General features: G+C 36.4%; 1 protein-coding gene across 9 annotated transcripts in view; it reads right to left on the bottom strand.

Moving 5' to 3' along the window:
* LOC123529252 (traB domain-containing protein-like) overlaps positions 1 to 19,600 on the bottom strand; it is a 210,904-nt gene that overhangs the window by 76,198 nt on the left and 115,106 nt on the right. For all 9 annotated transcript variants that reach the window (XR_008366702.1, XR_008366703.1, XM_053521375.1 and 6 more), the window contains one exon: positions 3,799 to 3,939. Coding sequence is in view for 7 of the 9 variants with exons in the window: in XM_053521375.1 (XP_053377350.1) it covers positions 3,799 to 3,939 (141 nt within the window). In the remaining 2 variants the exon portion in view is untranslated. The remainder of the gene's footprint in view (positions 1 to 3,798; positions 3,940 to 19,600) is intronic.

The raw sequence follows: 19,600 nt of genomic DNA, 5'->3' as shown, positions 1-19,600 counted from the left end.
CCATATTCAAACTCAAAATAGATTTCATCAAGGCAATCATTCTGACCAAATTTCATGAAGATAAATTGAAAAATACAGCCTCTATCGCATACAGAAGGTTTTTCTTTGATTTGACCTAGTAACCTAGTTTTTGAACACAGATGACCCATTTTCGAACTTGGCCTAAACTTCATCAAGGTTATCATTGTAACAAAATTTCATGAGGATCAGTTAAAAATACAGCCTCTATCGCATACACAAGGTTTTTCTTTGATTTAAACTAGTGACCTATTTTTAGACCCCAGATGACCCATATTCAAATTCAACGTAGATTTCATCAAGACAATCATTCTGACCAAATTTCATGAAAATCAATTGAAAACTACAGCCTCTATCGCATGCACAAGATTTTTCTATAATTTCACCTAGTGACCTAGTTTTTGACCCCAAATGACCCATATTCAAACTCAACCTAGATTTCATCAAGGCAATCATTCTGACAAAATTTCATGAAGATCAATTGAAAACTACAGCCTCTATCGCATACACAAATTTTTTCTATAATTTGACCTAGTAACTAACCTAGTTTTTGACCCCAGATGCCCAGATGACCCATATTCAAACTCAACCTAGATTTCATCAAGGCAATCATTCTGACCAAATTTCATGAAGATTGAAAAATACAGCCTCTATTGCATACAGAAGGTTTTTCTTTGATTTGACCTAGTTTTTTAACACAGATGACCCATTTTCGAACTTGGCCTAAACTTCATCAAGGTTATCATTCTAACATAATTTCATGAAGATCAGTTGAAAAATACAGCCTCTATCGCATACACAAGGTTTTTCTTTGATTTGACCTAGTGACCTAGTTTTTGAACCCAGATGACCCATTTTCAAATTCGGTCTAGATTTCATCAAGGTTATCATTCTGACAAAATTTCATGAAGATCAATTGAAAAATACAGCCTCTATCGCATACACAAGGTTTTTCTTTGATTTGACCTAGTGACCTAGTTTTTGATCCCAGACGACCCGTTTTCGAACTCGGCCTAGATCTTGACCTTTGATGGAGTGACCCCAAAATCAATAGGGGTCATCTACTCTTCATGACCAATCATCCTATGAAGTTTCAACATTCTGGGTCAAGTGGTTCTCTAGTTATTGATCGGAAATGGTTTTCAATGTCAGGCCCTGTGATCTTGACTTTGACCGAGTGACCCAAAAACAATAGGGCGGTCGCTACACAGAAGCCCTACAACCTATGAAGTTTGAAAGTTCTAGGTCAAATGTTCTCCAGTTATTGCTCGGAAATGAAGTGTGACTCAGGACGGACGAGAAGGACGAGAGCAGACGGACGAGACGACGGAGCAGCGGCAAAAACAATATGTCTCCTGGGGGAGACATAATGATCATATTTCAACATTGCCTTCTATCTATGTAGTGAGTTTCATGAAATAAAAGGACAAGCATCTTCTCAATATACCTATCTATCCATATATCAAATTTCATGAAAAAATATCTTCCACTTTTTAATTTATGGCAGGATCCGACTTTGTATGAAACACTGGTAGCAGGCTAATAAGTAATCTAACTTGACCTCAAATCCAATAGCTACATTGTTTCCTCATATAAAATAACTCTACTCCTTTAAGAAGTTCAAACCCACAGTATTGAGGTCAACTTAACATCAAATACAACCAGCTAAGCTAAAACCTTATTATATTACCCTTTACACAAAGTAACTCACAGACAGTAATCTTCACAGCTAACATCTTACATATTAAACTTTACACCAAGTGACTCACAGAAGGTAACACCTTATATATTACACTTTACACCAAGTGACTCACAGAAACTAACACCTTATTTAGTACATTTTACACAAAGTGACTCAAGACAGTAATCTTCACAGCTATATCCTTATATATTACTCTTTACACCAAGTGACTCACAGAAACTAACATTTTATATATTACACTTTTACACCAAGTGACTCGCAGAAACTAACTAATAATATATTACACTTTACACCAAGTGACTCACAAAAACTAACACCTTATATAGTACACTTTACACAGTGACTAAAGACAGTAATCTTCACAGCTATATCCTTATATATTACACTTTACACCAAGTGACTCACAGAAACAACACCTTATATATTACACTTTACACCAAGTGACTCACAGAAACTAACACTTTATATAGTACATTTTACACAAAGTGACTCAAGACAGTAATCTTCACAGCTATATCCTTATATATTACTCTTTACACCAAGTGACTCACAGAAACTAACACCTTATATATTACACTTTTACACCAAGTGACTCACAGAAACTAACACCTTATATATTACACTTAACACCAAGTGACTCACAGAAACTAACACCTTATATAGTACATTTTACACAAAGTGACTCAAGACAGTCATCTTCACAGCTATATCCTTATATATTACTCTTTACACCAAGTGACCCACAGAAACTAACACTTTATAAATTACACTTTACACCAAGTGACTCACAGAAACTAACACCTTATAGATTACGCTTTTACGCCAAGTGACTCACAGAAACTAACACCTAATATATTAATCTTTACACAAAAGAGACTCACAGAAACTAATACCTTATATATTACTCTTTACACCAAGTGACTCACAGAAACTAACACCTTATATATTACACTTTTACACAAAGTGACTCACAGAATTTGACACCTAATATATTACACTTTACATGAAGTGACTCACAGAAACTAACACCTAATATATTACACTTCACATGAAGTGACTCACAGAAACTAACACCTTATATATTACACTTTACACCAAGTGACTCACAGAAACTTACACCTTATATACCATACCTTACACCAAGTGACTCACAGAAGCTAACAACACCTTATATATTACACTTTAAACCAAGTGACTCACAGACACAAATCTTCACAGCTAACACCTTATATATTACACTTCACCAGATTCTATAAAATCATTGACATTCATACAAGGGCTATAAGGGTTTTACACAAGGCAGTTGATACAGATTTAAATATTGAACTGAAAACTGTATGCTCTATGTTCAAAAGAGATTTTTCAGACAAGCTCACAATTTTTTTTATCAAATTATTCAAAGGAAGATAATACAAGAGCACCGCCTTGCGGGTGCTAACGCTCATCTTTTTTTTTTGTATAATAGAAAAATTGTCCTACCCATGATTTTCTAAGTCCAAAAAGGGCCATAATTCTTGCAAAAAGCAGGATGGAGTTATGTTTCTTGATGTACAGAGTCAGCTTATGATGGTGAACAACAGTTGCAAGTTTCAAAGCAATAGCTCTGATAGTTTAGGAGAAAAGTTTACCTAAACATAAAACTTAACCAATAAAGCTGATATTTTCTAAGTCCAAAAGGGGCCATAATTCTTGCAAAAAGCAGGATAGAGTTATGTTTCTTAATGTACAGGGTCAGCTCATGATGGTGAACAACTGTTGCAAGTTTCAAAGCAATAGCTTTGATAGTTAAGGAGAAAAGTTGACCTAAACATAAAACTTAACCAAGAAATCTGATATTTTCTAAGTCCAAAAGGAGCCATAATTCTTGCAAAAAGCAGGATGGAGTTGTGTTTCTTGCTGTACAGGGTCAGCTATTGATGGTGAACAAGTGTTGCAAGTTTCAAAGCAATACCTTTGATAGTTTAGGAGAAAAGCTGACCTAAATATAAAACCTAACCAGGCAACGCTGACGCCGATCAAGTGATGACAATAACTCATCATTTTTTTTTTCAAAAAATCAGATGAACTAAAAATGCAACCTGTTTTATAGCTAGCTGGATTTTCTCCAGGTTGATATTCTGTGCCTCCTCCAGAAGTTTTTCCTCATCTAACTGTAGAATATTTAACCTACTGTTACACAGTTCCACCATCACCACATCTGGCTGAGTAGCTTCTATAGTCTGCAATCCATATACAACATTTTATAAACATTTATATTATGAAATATGAAATGTGAATATCCATGCAAGAACTTTATCTCCTTCCATTTCAGTAATGTTTACTGACACAAATATGCTGTCATCTACTAGTGTAAGTCCATGTAGGCCTAGCCTGTACATAACTTTTAGAATAGTTTTTTGTAACATACATAATTGACAAACAATTTTCCAGTTATAGATGCCTGCACATAGGGACTTACCCTAAGCCCTTTTTACGCATGGGAAACAATCTATGGGAAAAAATATGTTTGTAGAGTGACATTGTTGAGTGAGCAGTACTATTTGTCAATCCTAATCCTGTCCTTGTTATATCAATGCAATGGAAAAGTAAGCTATCTATGTTACCTGCTACACAGGATAACACAGTCATGCATCTAGCAGTCCTGATATTGTTTTCTTTGATTTTCTCATATTTCTAGATATTTTACCATTTTACCATACCTAATGCACATATATTGGTAGCAGAGATTGTACTCCTTCCAGCAATAGCTTTCTCAACATATTTAATCTTGTGAAATTCTGTGGGTTTTATCTTTTGTGAAAAAATCCTGTTTGTTGACCAATTTCACCACAGAAGTCACATTAAATGATTTTATTTTTACATATTTTTCTTTTCAAACTGCTGACCATTACAGTAATTTTGCATGCTTTTTTCTTACCTAAAGGTGAAAAGTGCATGGTTTGCATAATTTACTAGGTACACAGCAGAGACTGTACAAGAGTTCTACACATACTTTGATTTTTGTAAATGTAATGGTATTTATATATGCAACTCTAACAAGTAAAATTGTAAACAACAGTGATCCCATTCACGTAAATATGTACGTGTTTCACACACAGATTTCACATTGCAAGTAATGAAAAAGTCTCCCGAGGGTGAAATCACGCACAGAAAAATAAAAAAGACATCATTGTCCTTAATCGATTTTCTTTAATATCACTGTCGTAAACAACAGTGATCCCATTCACGTAAATATGTAGGTGTTTCAGGCACAGATTTCACATTGCAAGTAATGAAAAAGTCTCCTGAGGGTGAAATCACGCACAGAAAAATAAAAAAGACATCATTGTCCTTAATCGATTTTCCTTAATATCACTGTCGTATATCTTTGTTGTGGTCACTAATTAAAGGATTTATTCAATTCCGATGCTAGTTGACAGTTTACTTTCTTTTTTGATTCATTTTGGAAACCCATGGACTGGTAATGTACGGAAACTATTTACTTGTGCGGTACACAGTCAGCCACACGATTTTGACTTCACATGTTTGTCTGCAACAAAATGGCGCAGCGAAAAATTTCTGACATGCCAACACAGACTAGCCAAAATAATTTGACAGTCAGATTGTTATATATTTGTGACAGGCAATCAAACCATCAAAACTTTGAAGGATCAAAATAATGGAAAATAAATCACATTACACAGTCATTAGTGCATACAGAACGAGAATCCCGCGCAATCGGAAAAAAGATTAATGGTGACATATACCAAACTGTTAGACAATGTCTGAAGGTCACAAAAAGACATGTTGCCAGTCCTAGTTCCGCGACTGGATCTATGACGTCATCAAAATGGCGGCCAAATTTGAAAAAATAACTTTGCTTATCTTACAATTTTCTTACGTTACCCAGCAAACTTTCATATTATTTTCTTAAATTTTCTATCCTGGAATATATGCTGTCAATATAATGACAATATTGTAGTATACAAACAATTAAATGATGTGAAATAATCAAAATATATCTTACCCCACCCACTTTATTTCAACAGATTTATTTCTTGTTGAATATATTTGTTTCATATTCCAACAGTGGTGTAGTTTTTATATGTGCTTTAAACTACCTAAAAGTGATGTCTACATGTCAATTTCAATATTTATCTAGCCTGTAATTGAACAAAGCTCATTGTCTGCTACAAATAAATATTATTCTGTACCAATTTACCAGCTCAGCGTTCGTATCGCGTTGAACTGCACAAGATTTTAAACATTCCCACTTAATTAAATGTAATGATTAGCATTCATACAAATAAAACCCTACCTTTATTATAATGTTTGGTTCCTGGTAGATATGTTTTATATTGATAGAAGCCTTTCAAATGTTAGATTGGTAGTTTCCATAGGATCTCAAAACTTTACTGAACAATAATGGAGTCTTTGAACAATATACTTTCCTTAGTCCACAGTTTCCATTGTAACTGTCATTTTAGAATGTCTGTGGTATGCAATTTGCGAGAAGGAAACTTTTCATGATGGGTATGGGTGATAAGCCACTGTTTAGCATTCTCATTTAACTCATGAAAGTTCTATGACAACTGTATCAATGGTCAAGGGCTTGCAAACGATATCTTATAACATTTTTGGAGAATGTTCATAACAGTTCTATGACAGCACTCTTGCTATCAGAAGTGTCTTCCCTGAAATCACAAAAACGTATCGTGACCATTTACAAAGTTTTTAAAAATATTCACCCTCAGTAGACACGATTGCTATGTTATTATTGGCTGGTTATTATCTGATTTTGATGGGTTTAAAGTAGCCTTTTAGTTCAGTACTTCTTAATTCTGAATGCATAATACACCGACTGCAAGTTGTAAATGCTATAGCCATGAACAGCTGCAGAAGGTTTATGGATGTTTGCGTACATGTAAGGGTCGAGCACGTAAGATTCTGTGACAAGTTGAGAACGCAACTGTCTACAACATGTTCAAATTGTCACTTGTGCTTTCCGCGGAAGGACCCAGAATCACCCAAGGTGGACAAGGTGCAATAAAATAGGTACTGACTTCCAAAGAAGATCTTGATTATCAGTAGTAACTGTTTCTGATCCTGTAAATACCAGGCCTGAGTATCATTTTCTCTAAAGTATACAGCTGTAGATGAAAGCTCTTGTACAATAATCTTTTCGTCCAAAACCCGAGTTGCAATCATGGTATTCGAACTATATTTCTGAAGTTTGTGTGATTATTTTGTATCTATCAAGTTATATAGTTAGTAACATGTTTTCCCCAACAGTTTTTACAATATCAATATTATTGACATTAGCGTATTTTGGGATTACTGCCGAATTTATATGACATGAAGTGTTTAGATTATAAGTTGTAATTTTTTACCCACAAAGCATTGGTCTCTTTGAACGACTAATATTTGCGATTGCCTTTCTTGACAGAAAACAAACAGGCTAATCCCCTAAAAGGATCAACATAACTTCTAGTTAGCACTTGGAGAGTTTGTTTATTTTCAATCACACTTGACTCTACCGCTTTTGCAACAACAATTGGTTCATACCTGATTTTAGCGCGAACCATTATGTCCTTACTTGCCGCGGCTCTATCACAATCTCTTTACCAAGATGCAAAGTCAGTCTATCATGTTATATCACGGTCATCATATTAAATGCGTTCTCGATTGGTAGAAAAGACCGTTGTATAAGCGCTAGCACACATTTTATCACTGTACATTTAACAGATGATACATACATTCCATATCCTGCAAAGATTGTGTTCCTGGGGCTTATGTCGGTGTGATCAGACATTTTGATACATCTTTACAGTACTAAACAATTTTAGTTAAAAAGATATTTACAACAGAAGTTAAATTATTTTCAATAAAAGGTTAGAAGCAAATTCATTGATGTTTTTCAGAGATTAGAACATTTCTGAAACAACTGTAAATGCCCAGTAGACAACATGTCAGTTTTCACTGGATGCTACGTCTATTTTACGGAATAGCGATATTACATGCTTTAAGGGGTTTGCGACACATCGATTTAAATGTGTGAATAGTGCCGATACAGCAACAAATGTAGAAAGTAATTGTACAGTTATAGTTATACTCACTATTCTGTTTTATTCTATAGTGGTGACCATTTGTGTCTATTTGAAGTAAGTAGAAAAACTAGAAACTAGAATGTGTCTGTAGGACACAGGGTGTGCCTGCCACTGTTACATTTGTCACAAATAAGGGGAAATAATTCAAATGTTTGCAGTCTTAATGGGGTATAGCCTCAACAAACATTTTATGAAAAGGATTCATTATTCTAGGCCATATACTTTTTGAGCTATGAGCATCACAAACAAAAAATCCACTATTTTGGCTATTTCAAGGGCCATAACTCTGTAATAAGCGCTAAGATTCTCAAGAAGAATGCCAAGTGTGCAAGGTCACATTATGATAAAGACTCGAGCAAGTTTTCATGAATTTACATCAAATACTTTTTGAGCTAGGCACATAATTAGGTGAAAATGTGCATTTTTTTACTATTTCAGGGGCCATAACTTTAAAAATAGAGGATGGAGCCAGCCAAAAAACAAGAGGTTTGCAAGTTTATATCATGATAAAGACTCATGCAAGTTATTTATCATCCATTTATATTATATACTTTTTGAACTAGGCACGTCACAAGGTGAAAATGTGCATTTCTGACTATTTTCAGGGGCCATAACTCTGAAAATAAGGGGCAGAGGCAGACAAAAAATAGGAGGTGCGCAAGTTCATATCATGATAAAGACTCACGCAAGATTTTTGAGTTAGGCGCGTCACAAGGTGAAAATGTGCATTTTTGACTATTTCAGGGGCCATAACTCTGGATAAAGGGGGCAGAGCCAGATGAAAAATAGGAGGTGCGCAAGTTCATATCATGATAAAGACTCATGCAAGGTTTAATCAATTTATATATAATGCTTTTTGAGCAAGGCGCGTCACAAGGTGAAAATGTGCATTTTTTACTATTTCAGGGGCCATAACTCTGGAAATAGGGGGCGGACCCAGATGAAAAATAGGAGGTGCGCAAGTTCATATCATGATTAAGACTCATGCAAGGTTTCATGAATCTATATCAAATACTTTTTGAGCTAGGCGTGTCACAAGGTGAAAATGTGAATTTTTGACTATTTCAGGGGCCATAACTCTGGAAATAGGGGGCGGAGCTAGACGAAAAATAGAAGGTGCGCAAGTTCATGTCACGATAAAGACTCATGCATGGTTTGATCAATTTATAACAAATACTTTTTGAGCTAGGCATGTCACAAACTTCGGACGAACGGACAGACAAGACCAAATCTATATGCCCCCACCACTCACAGGGGGGCCACAAGAATTCACTCGAAAGAAAAGTGTTCACTCACTCAGAAAGATTCGTGAAATAGCCACATGTAGAATTATATCAAATTAAGTCTAGTAACAACCATTTGTTCCAAACAACTTCAGATTTAGTGCGTATATATTCTATGTGTGCTGTAGTCAAGAGTTCACTCGAAAGAAAAGTGTTCACTCACTCAGAAAGATTCGTGAAATAGCCCACATGTAGAATTATATTACAAAATTACATGTCTGTATGGTAACAACCATTTGTTCCAAACAAACTTCAAGATTTTTAGTGGCGTAATATATTCATACTGTGTGTGCTGTAGTCTCCCGGTACTTGGATTAAATGTTGTAATATTTTCTGGTCTTTTTGGATGATGGAGTTCATTCAATACCTATACAATAAGAGTTCTGCTTAGGCCGGTGCTAGGGAGCGTAAGGGGTGTTGTGCTTCCTATAACCTCTTATGAACAGGCCCAATCAAACCGAGTCTGCTATTACCTTGCTTGGTTGCTTTCAAAGGATCTTCTTATAGATTTTGTTACACATTTATTATTATGTAGTTTATAACATTACTCACAAAAGATATTACTATCACATAGATAGTATGTGGTATTTTTTCATAATTATATTCAGATATGACATTTGGGCATAATATACCTTTAACATTGCATACATGACATTCTTTTTATTCAGAATAACAAAATGCGAGGTAATTATGTGTGTGTACCATGTAAACTTCAAGATAACTCACTTTTAGCATCAAAATTAAACAACTCTGATCAGTCATTTGAAGATGATGATAGATTTATCTTTAAGAAATGGCCACCATTTTGATGACATCATAACTCGGTCCAGTCGCGGAATTTAGACTGGCGACTTGACTTACAAGAGATCACAGAGTGATCTTGCCCCCACCATTTTTAATGTTCCAAATTTCAACACTAGCTCAAAATCCTAGAAGAAGGTAACTAATAATTAAAACCCATATCCTAAACAAGAGAGATGACACCATTAATGAGTTATATGCAATTATTTTTTTCTTATTATGATACAAAGAATGTACATATAATTACTTACATTATAACTAATAATTGAACCCAGAAATCCCAGAACTAAACAAATTAATCATCAATCTACTAGAGTAGTCCATTCACTGCTGAGGTGTAATAGGAAAATAATGAACAACTTGAATCATTATCTCATTAGTGTCTGCAGACTTTATGACCCTTCTACAGGTAAGGCCATAAAAAACCAATTAACTACTTGGACAGCCACTGGATATAAAATTATATTAGAAATCAAAATAAACAAAAGGCCATAACTCGCTCCAAAATTGTTGAACCAGTCTGATTTTCAGGGGGACACAACTAGGGTACCAATGCATCATTCTGACAAAGTTTGGTCAAAATTCCCCCCCCCCCACCCCCCGCCCTACCCCAGTAGTTTCTGAGGAGATGCGATAACGAGAAATTGTTAACGGACGGACGGACCATGGACACAGAGTGATTTGAATAGCCCACCATCATCAGATGGTGGGCTAAAAATGAACTTCAGACATTACTTAACAGATTGGTATATGTCGCCATTAATCTTTTTTCCAATCACATGGGACCCAAAATATGGCTCTAAGCAAATACACTACATGTAAAGTTATTGGTTTTATCTCTTGTAGACTCGGTAAATGTTCTAATCATCTACAGTACAAACATAAGTTTAAATTAGAAGATGCTTTTGTAGAAAAGCGCATGTCTCCCCCAATGCATAGTCTTATAGGTAAGAAGTCAATTGGGGACATGAGCAAAAGTCAAAGAGACACTAATGGTTGGCTGCAATAGGAATCATCTACTTGGCATGTCCAATCATCCCACTAAGTTTCAAAATTTTGGGTCTAGTGGTACTCAAGTTATGAACTGGAAACAGTTTTCCATGTTCAGGCCCCTGTGACCTTAACCTTTGATTGAGTGACCCCAAAATCAGTAGGGGTCATCAAATCTGCATGTTCAATCATCCTATTAAATTTCAACATTCTGGATCAAGTGATTCTATGTTCAGCCCCCTGTGACCTTGACCTTTGATGGAGTGTCCCAAAAAAACAATAGCGGTCATCTACTCTGTAAGTCCTATCACCCTATGAAGTTTGAAGGTTCTAGGCCAAATGGTTCTCAACTTATAGACCAGAAATGGATTTCTATGTGCTGTCCACTGCGACCTTGACCTTTAATAGAATGACCCCAAAATCAATAGGGATCATCTACTCGCATGTCCAATCATCCTATGAAGATTCAACATTCTGGGTCAAGCAGTTCACAATTTAGTGACCGGATTTCAGGCACCTGTGACCTTGACCTAAATCAATGAGAATTTGAAAATCAGCATTTAAACCCTAATCGGCAGCGATGACAATTTCATCGGAAATTTCCATCACTATTATGGTCTTTTAAGTGTTTGATATGGCGATATTGCAAATAAGTAAAATAACTCAGTATTTCCTAGGATTAGTTGAACAAAATATTGTCTTTGAGTAGTTTAGCACCACGTGTTGCTGTTTAACAAGTTCATGTACATTAGAACTTAAAAGAACAGATGTCCTTAAGAGAGCACAATCAAGAAAGATATCTTGAACATGGCTGGCGGCAGGGTGGGTGTGGTTACAACTTCACATGTTGTGAAGGTTTGAACATTTTTTAAAAAAAAGGAATGGAAAAAAAAAAATTGAGGGGGCGGGGGTGGGGCGGGTGAACGGGTGATGGTACGAAACTTCACATGTTGATTATAAATATTGACGGAAAATTAAAAAAACAAGAGGACCATGATGGTCCTGAATCGCTCACCTGTTCTCACATGAACCTGTTTTGAGTATGACGCCGTTTTTTCTATTATTTGACATAGTGACCTAGTTTTTGAGCTCATGTGACCCAGTTTTGAACTTGACCTAGATATCATCAAGATAAAAATTCTGACCAATTTTCATGAAGATCCATTGAAAAATATGGCCTCTAGAGAGGTCGAAAGATTTTTCTAATTTTAGACCTACTGACCTAGTTTTTGACGCAGTTGACCCAGTTTCAAACTTGAACTAGATATCATCAAGATGAACATTCAGACCAACTTTCATACAGATCTGTGAAAAGTATGGCCTCTAGAGAGGTCATAAGGTTTTTTTATTATTTGAGCTACTGACCTAGTTTTTGATGGCACGTGACCCAGTTTCAAACCTGACCTAGATGTCATAAAGGTGAACATTCTGACCAATTTTCATGAAGATCCATTCAAGGGTATGGCCTCTAGAGAGGTCACAAGGTTTTTCTATTTTAAGACCTACTGACCTAGTTTTTGATCGCAGTTGACCCAGTTTCAAACTTGACCTATATATCATCAAGATAAACATTCAGACCAACTTTCATACAGATCCCATGAAAAATTTGACGTCTAGAGAGGTCACAAGGTTTTTTCATTATTTGACCTACTGACCTACTTTTTGATGACACGTGACCCACTTTTAAACTTGACCTACATATCATCAAGATGAACATTCTGACCAATTTTTATGAAGATCCTTTCACACGTATGGCCTCTAGAGAGGTCACAAGGTTTTTCTATTTTTAGACCTACTGACCTAGTTTTTGACTGCACGTGACCCAGTTTCGAACTTGGCCTAGATATCATCAAGATGAACATTCACACATATTTTCATACAGATCCCATGAAAAATATGGCCTTTAGAGAGGTCACAAGGTTTTTCTATTATTTGACCTACTGACCTAGTTTTTGAAGGCACGTGACCCAGTTTCGAACTTGACCTAGATATCATCAAGGTGAACATTCTGACCAATTTTCATGAAGATCTTGTGAAATATATGGCCTCTAGAGAGGTCACAAGGTTTTTCTATTTTTAGATCTACTGACCTAGTTTTTGACAGCACGTGACCCAGTTTTGAACTTGACCTAGATATCATCAAGATGAACATTCTGACAAATTTTCATGAAGATCTTGTGAAATATATGGCTTCTAGAGAGGTCATAAGGTTTTTCTATTTTTAGATCTACTGACCTAGTTTTTGATGGCATGTGACCCAGTTTCGAACTTGACCTAGATATCATCAAGGTGAAAATTCTGACCAACTTTCATAAAGATCCCATAAAAAATGTGACCTCTAGAGTGGTCACAAGCAAAAGTTTACGCACGGACAGACGCACGGACGACGGACGCTGCACGATCACAAAAGCTCACCTTGTCACTATGTGACAGGTGAGCTAAACAAGAGCACCGCCTTGCGGGTGCTGACGCTCATCTGATTTTTTTTGTGTAATAGAAATATTGTCCTACCCATGATTTTCTAAGTCTAAAAAGGGCCATCATTCTTGCAAAAAGCAGGATAGAATTATGTTTCTTGATGTACAGCGTCCACTTATGATGGTGAAAAACTGTTGCAAGTTTTAAAGCAATAGCTTTGATAGTTTATGAGAAAAGTTGACTTAAACATATTACTCAACCAAGAAAATGATTTTCTAAGTCCAAAAGGGGCAATAATTATTGCAAAAATCAGGATGGAGTTACGCTGCTTGCTGTACAGGGTCAGGTTATGATGGTGAACAAGTGTTGCAAGTTTCAAAGCAATAGCTTTGATAGTTTAAGAGAAAAAGTTGACCTAAACATAAAACTTAACCAAGAAATCTGATATTTTCTAAGTCCAAAAGGGGCCATAAATCTTGCAAAAAGCAGGATGGAGTTATGTTTCTTGCTGTACAGGGTCAACTTATGATGGTGAACAAGTGTTGCAAGTTTTAAAGCAATAGCTTTGATAGTTTAGGATAAAAGCTGACCTAAACATAAAACTTAACCAAGAAAACTGATTTTCTAAGTCCAAAAGGGGCAATAAATCTTGCAAAAAGCAAGATGGAGTTATGTTTCTTGCTGTACAGGGTCAGCTTATGATGGTGAACAAGTATTCCAAGTTTCAAAGCAATAGCTTTGACAGTTTGGGAGAAAAGTTGACCTAAACATAAAACTTAACCAAGAAATCTGATATTTTCTAAGTACAAAAGGGGCCATAAATCTTGCAAAAAGCAAGATGGAGTTATGTTTCTTGCTATACAGGGTCAGCTTATGATGGTGAACAAGTATTCCAAGTTTCAAAGCAATAGCTTTGATAGTTTAGGAGAAAAGCTGACCTAAACATAAAACTTAACCAGGCAACGCCGACGCAGACGCCGACGCCGACGCCGACAACCGCTCAAGTGATGACAATAACTCATCATTTTTTTTCAAAAAATCAGATGAGCTAAAAATGCATGATCGGGGTGGTGGGCATGACTGGGTGGAGGAGTAAGGTGGGGGAATGGTACAACTTTACATGTTGATAAATATTCATGGAAGGTTTGAAAAAATCTAAAATAAGGAATGAAAAAAAAAAAAACTTTTTTTTGTTTGTTTTTTTTTGGGAGGGGTGGTGGGGTTGACCAAGGCAAGCGGGTGACCAGGTGTGGGTACACAACTTCACATGTTTATAATAAATGTTCATGGAAAAGAATGGAAGAAGTTTAATGAAATTCTACCAAATGGTAAGTTTGTTATGTACAAATATGTGGATTTTTAAACAATTAAATGGCAATAACTCTGAAGTTACTAAATAAATCCGGACAAAATTGTGTGTGCACAACAACATTATGGTGATCTAAATTCACTTTAAGGTTAACAGTTCTAGGTCAAATATATCACAAGTTATGAAGCAGAAATTGCCATATTTATAGTACCCTATATAGTTAACACTTGAAACTTGACAGGCTGCATAACCTCATAGTGGTAAATATGTATATAAAGTTTTATTTAAATATTCCCTACCACTTCCTAGATATGGCTTCGGACGGACAATATCCCTCTGACTTTGTCTTTATCAAAAATATAGGTTAGAAATTGTTATATAATTAAAATAAGAAGGTCATGATGACCCTATATCGCTCACCTGTTAAACCTGGCCTAAAAATCATCAAGATAAACATTCTGACCAAGTTTCATGAAGATAGGGTCATAAATATGGCCTCTACAGTCTTAACAAGCTTTTCCTTTGATTTGACCTGGTGACCTAGTTTTTGACCCCACATGACCCAGTTTCGAACTTGGCCTAGAGATCAATAAGATAAATGATTATTATACCAGATTTATATCACGCCCTTTTCGTGATAAACACATTCAAAGGCGCTTTACATAGCAAACGCAGCCACACAGGGCTCGAAATTCATCCTCTACTAGTACAGACGCAGAGCGATCTAACCAGAGGGACAGAGTGAGATAAAGCCCCCACAGACAGAGAGAACAGAGAGAGATACAGGCCTGTCCGGCTAACTTAGCTTAGCTCTTTGCGAATAGACAGTCTGGTTCTTTAATGTGCCCGGTGTAAAGCACTGATACACGCGAAGCCGTCTTTCCTGGGAAGAACCAGTACAGGCCTCTTAGTCAGGTGGGAGACACTCCAGAGCATCTCAGAAATTTCCAGTTCCTGGACCGAGATTCGAACCCCGGACCTCCGGATTGGCAGTCAAGCTTGTTACCACTAGACCACCTGCCCACCTTCAACCATCTGTGCAAGTTTGTTTCAAATCAATGCATAAATGAATCCTCTAGATAGCTGAAAGGGTCAAAATAGAAAATTTTGCCCTTCAGGGGAAGTAACTCTAGAACCCATGATGGAATCTAGCCAGTTTTCCAAAGGAACCAAGATCTTAAAAGTGACTTAACTTGTGTGTAAGTGTGGCTAAAATGTAAATGTAAAATGTCACTTTTATAATGTTCACAAGGTAAAAATTAACAAATTTTGTCTCCTTCAGGGGTCAATCAGGGGCTGTAACTCCAGAACTCATGATTGGACCTGATGGATTCATTGTTGTTAAAGATATTTTGCAAGTTTGTATCAAATCAAACCATAAATGAAGTCTCTATATGGCTGCAAAAGCCAAAATAGCAAAGTCTGGCTCTTTAAGGGGCCATAACTCTAGAACCCATGATAGGATCTGGCCAGGTTTCGAAAGGAACCAAGGTATTATGCCAATACAAGTTGTGTGCAAGTCTGATTAAAATTGATTACAAAATGTGGTCTGTATGGTGTTTACAAGCCAAATATAGCAAATTTTGGCCCTTTAAGGGGCCATATAACTCTGGAACCCATGATGGAATCTGGCCAGTTTTTGAAAGGAACCGAGATATTATGCCTATACAAGTTGTTTGCAAGTTTGATTACAAGAGGGCCATAATGGCCCTATATCACTCACCTGTCATCATTGCACTTAAGGACAAGAAGGTCAAAAAATCATAATCAAGATCAATCAAAAGAATCATGAGAAAATATAGTTGAAATTTTCATAAAGGTACAGATATGTCAAAATACACCTATAAATTGGAGGTACCATCCATGTTGTGCCTCAGGAAAGTGGTCTCGGTTTTTCCCTAAGGCCAATAATAAACAAGAGCTGTCGGAGGACAGCAACGCTCGACTATTTAACAGCCTTGTCGCTTGAATGAATAAGAAAGTTGAAAAAGGGGCATAATTTAGTAAAAGAGTAAAATAGGGTTATGGAACCTGCATAGTGCTTATCAGCTCATGACAGTGGACAAGTGTATGAAGTTTCAATCCATTCCCATTAGTGGGTACTGAGATACCAGCTTACATATAAGAATTTAACCCAAAAACTCCTAAGTTCAAAAAGGGGCATAATTTTGTAAAATGCAAAGTTGAGTTATTGACCCTTTGCACTGCATGTCATATCATGACAGTGAACTAGTGTGTGAAGTTTCAATCCTTTCCCATTAGTGGATACTGAGATACCAGCTTACAAACAAAAACTTAACCAAAAATTTCTATGTTGAAAAAGGGGCATAATTTTGTAAAAAAGCAAAATAAAGTTATGGGACCTGCTTTGTGCATGTCAGATCATGACAGTGAACAAGTGTGTGAAGTTTCAATCCATTCCCATTAGTGAGTACTGAGATACCAGCTTACATACAAAACTTTAACCAAAAAATTCTAAGTCGAAAAAGGGGCATAATTTTGTAAAAAAGCAAAATAGAGTTATGGAACCTGTGCAATGTAAGTCAGTTTATCACAGTAAATAAGTGTGTGAAGTTTCAATTTATTCCCACAAGTGGTTACTGAGATACCAGCTTACATACAAAACCTAAACCAAAAGTTTTTAAGTCAAAAAAGGGGCGTAATTTTGTAAAAAAGCAAAACAGAGTTATGGAACCTGTGCAATGTAAGTCAGTTTATCACAGTGAATAAGTTTGTGAAGTTTCAATCCATTCCCACAAGTGGTTGCTGAGATACCAGCTTACATACAAAAACTTAACCAAATCGGGACGCGGACGCCGACGCATGGGCGAGTCCAATAGCTCTACTATTCTATGAATAGTCGAGCTAAAAAGTTACTAAATAAGCTATTTACAGTAACACAAAAGGGAAGCAATTAAAAACAAGAGATCACAGAGTGATCTTGGCGCCCACCAATGTGCCATTTTTGAGTGTTCCAAATTTCAAGACTTATTGACTAGCTCAAGGTCAAATTTCATTTCCTTACACAAGACAAATCTATGCATGCGGTCCAAATTTGAAGCCTGTACCTTCAAAAATGTGAAAGTAGGTCACTAGGTCAATGTCAAGGTCAAAGTTTGTTTCGGTACACAAAACTATGCATGTGGTCCTAAATTTGAAGCCTGTAGCTACAGAAATGTGAAAGTAGGTCACTAGGTCAATCTTAAGGTCAAAGTTCATTTCGGTACACGAAACTATGCAAGTGGTCCAAATTTGAAGGCTGTAGCTTGAGAAATGTAAAAGTAGGTCACTAGGTCAAAATCCAGGTCAAATTTTACTTCGGAATACAAAACTATGCATGTGGTCCAAATTTGAAGCATGTACCTTCAAAAATGTGAAAGTAGGTCACTAGGTCAATGTAAAGGTCAAAGTTTGTTTCGGTATACAAAACTATGCATGTGGTCCAAATTTGAAGGCTGTAGCTTGAGAAATGTAAAAGTAGGTCACTAGGTCAAAATCAAGGTCAAATTTTATTTCGGTATACAAAACTATGCATGTGGTCCAAATTTGAAGCCTGTACCTTAAAAATGTGAAAGTAGGTCACTAGGTCAATGTAAAGGTCAAAGGTCATTTCAGTACACAAAACTATGCAAGTGGTCCAAATTTGAAGGCTGTAGCTTGAGAAATGTAAAAGTAGGTCACTAGGTCAAAATCAAGGTCAAATTTTATTTCAGAATACAAAACTATGCATGTGGTCCAAATTCGAAGCCTGTACCTCCAAAAATGTGAAAGTAGGTCACTAGGTCAATGTCAAGGTCAAAGTTTTTTTCGGTACACAAAACTATGCATGTAGTCCAAATTTGAAGGCTGTAGCTTGAGAAATGTGAAAGTAGGTCACTAGGTCAAAATCAATGTCAAATTTCATTTTGAAACATGAAACTATGCATATGGTCCAAATTTGATGCCTGTACCTTCAAAAATGTGAAAGTAGGTCACTAGGTCAAAATAAAGGTCAAAGTTTTTTCCAGTGCACAAAATTATGCATGTGGTCCAAATTTGAAGGCTGTAGCTACAGAAATGTGAAAGTAGGTCACTAGGTCAAAATCAAGGTCAACTCATGTCAAGGTTCATCTTGCCACTCAAAAATATACATGTGGTCCAAGTTTGAATGTTGTAGTTACTGACAAGAACATTTTAAAAGCTTTTCCCTATATAAGTCTATATGAACCATGTGACCCCCCGGGGCGGGGCCATATTTAACCCTAGGAGGATAATTTGAACAAACTTGGTAGAGAACCACTAGATGATGCTACATTACAAGTATCAAAGACCTAGGTTTTGTGGTTTGGACAAGAAGATTTTCAAAGTTTTTCCCTATATAAGTCTATGTAAACCATATGACCCCCAGGGCGGGGCAATATTTGACCCTAGGGGTATAATTTGAATAATCTTAGTTGAAGACCACTAGATGATGTCACATGCAAAATATCAAAGCCCTAGGCCCTGTGGTTTTGGACAAGAGGTTATTCAAAGTTTTTCCCTATATAAGTCTATATAAACCATGTGACCCCCAGGGCGGGGCCATATTTGACCCCAGAGAAATAATTTGAATCATCTTGGTAGAGGACCACTAGATGATGCTTCATACCAAATATCAAAGCCCTAGGCTCTGTGGTTTTGGACAAGAAGGTTTTCAAAGTTTTTCCCTATATAAATCTATATAAATTATAGAAATAAACAAAGGGCCATAACTCACTTATAAATTGTTGAACCAGTCTGATTTTCAGGGGGACACAACTAGGGTACCAATACATCATTCTGACAAAGTTTGGTCAAAATCCCCCCAGTAGTTTCTGAGGAGATGCGATAACGAGAAATTGTTAACGGACGGACGGACGGACGGACGGACGGACGGACGGAATGACGGACGGACGGACCACGGACGCAGAGTGATTTTAATAGCCCACCATCTGATGATGGTGGGCTAATAAATTATTGTAAGTGAACAAAAGAA

The sequence above is a fragment of the Mercenaria mercenaria genome, chromosome 13, assembly GCF_021730395.1.
Source record: "Mercenaria mercenaria strain notata chromosome 13, MADL_Memer_1, whole genome shotgun sequence".
In the NCBI taxonomy this organism is placed as follows: domain Eukaryota; kingdom Metazoa; phylum Mollusca; class Bivalvia; order Venerida; family Veneridae; genus Mercenaria; species Mercenaria mercenaria.
The sequence above is the reverse complement of the archived record's forward strand: the minus strand, read 5'-3'. Positions and strand labels throughout refer to the sequence as shown.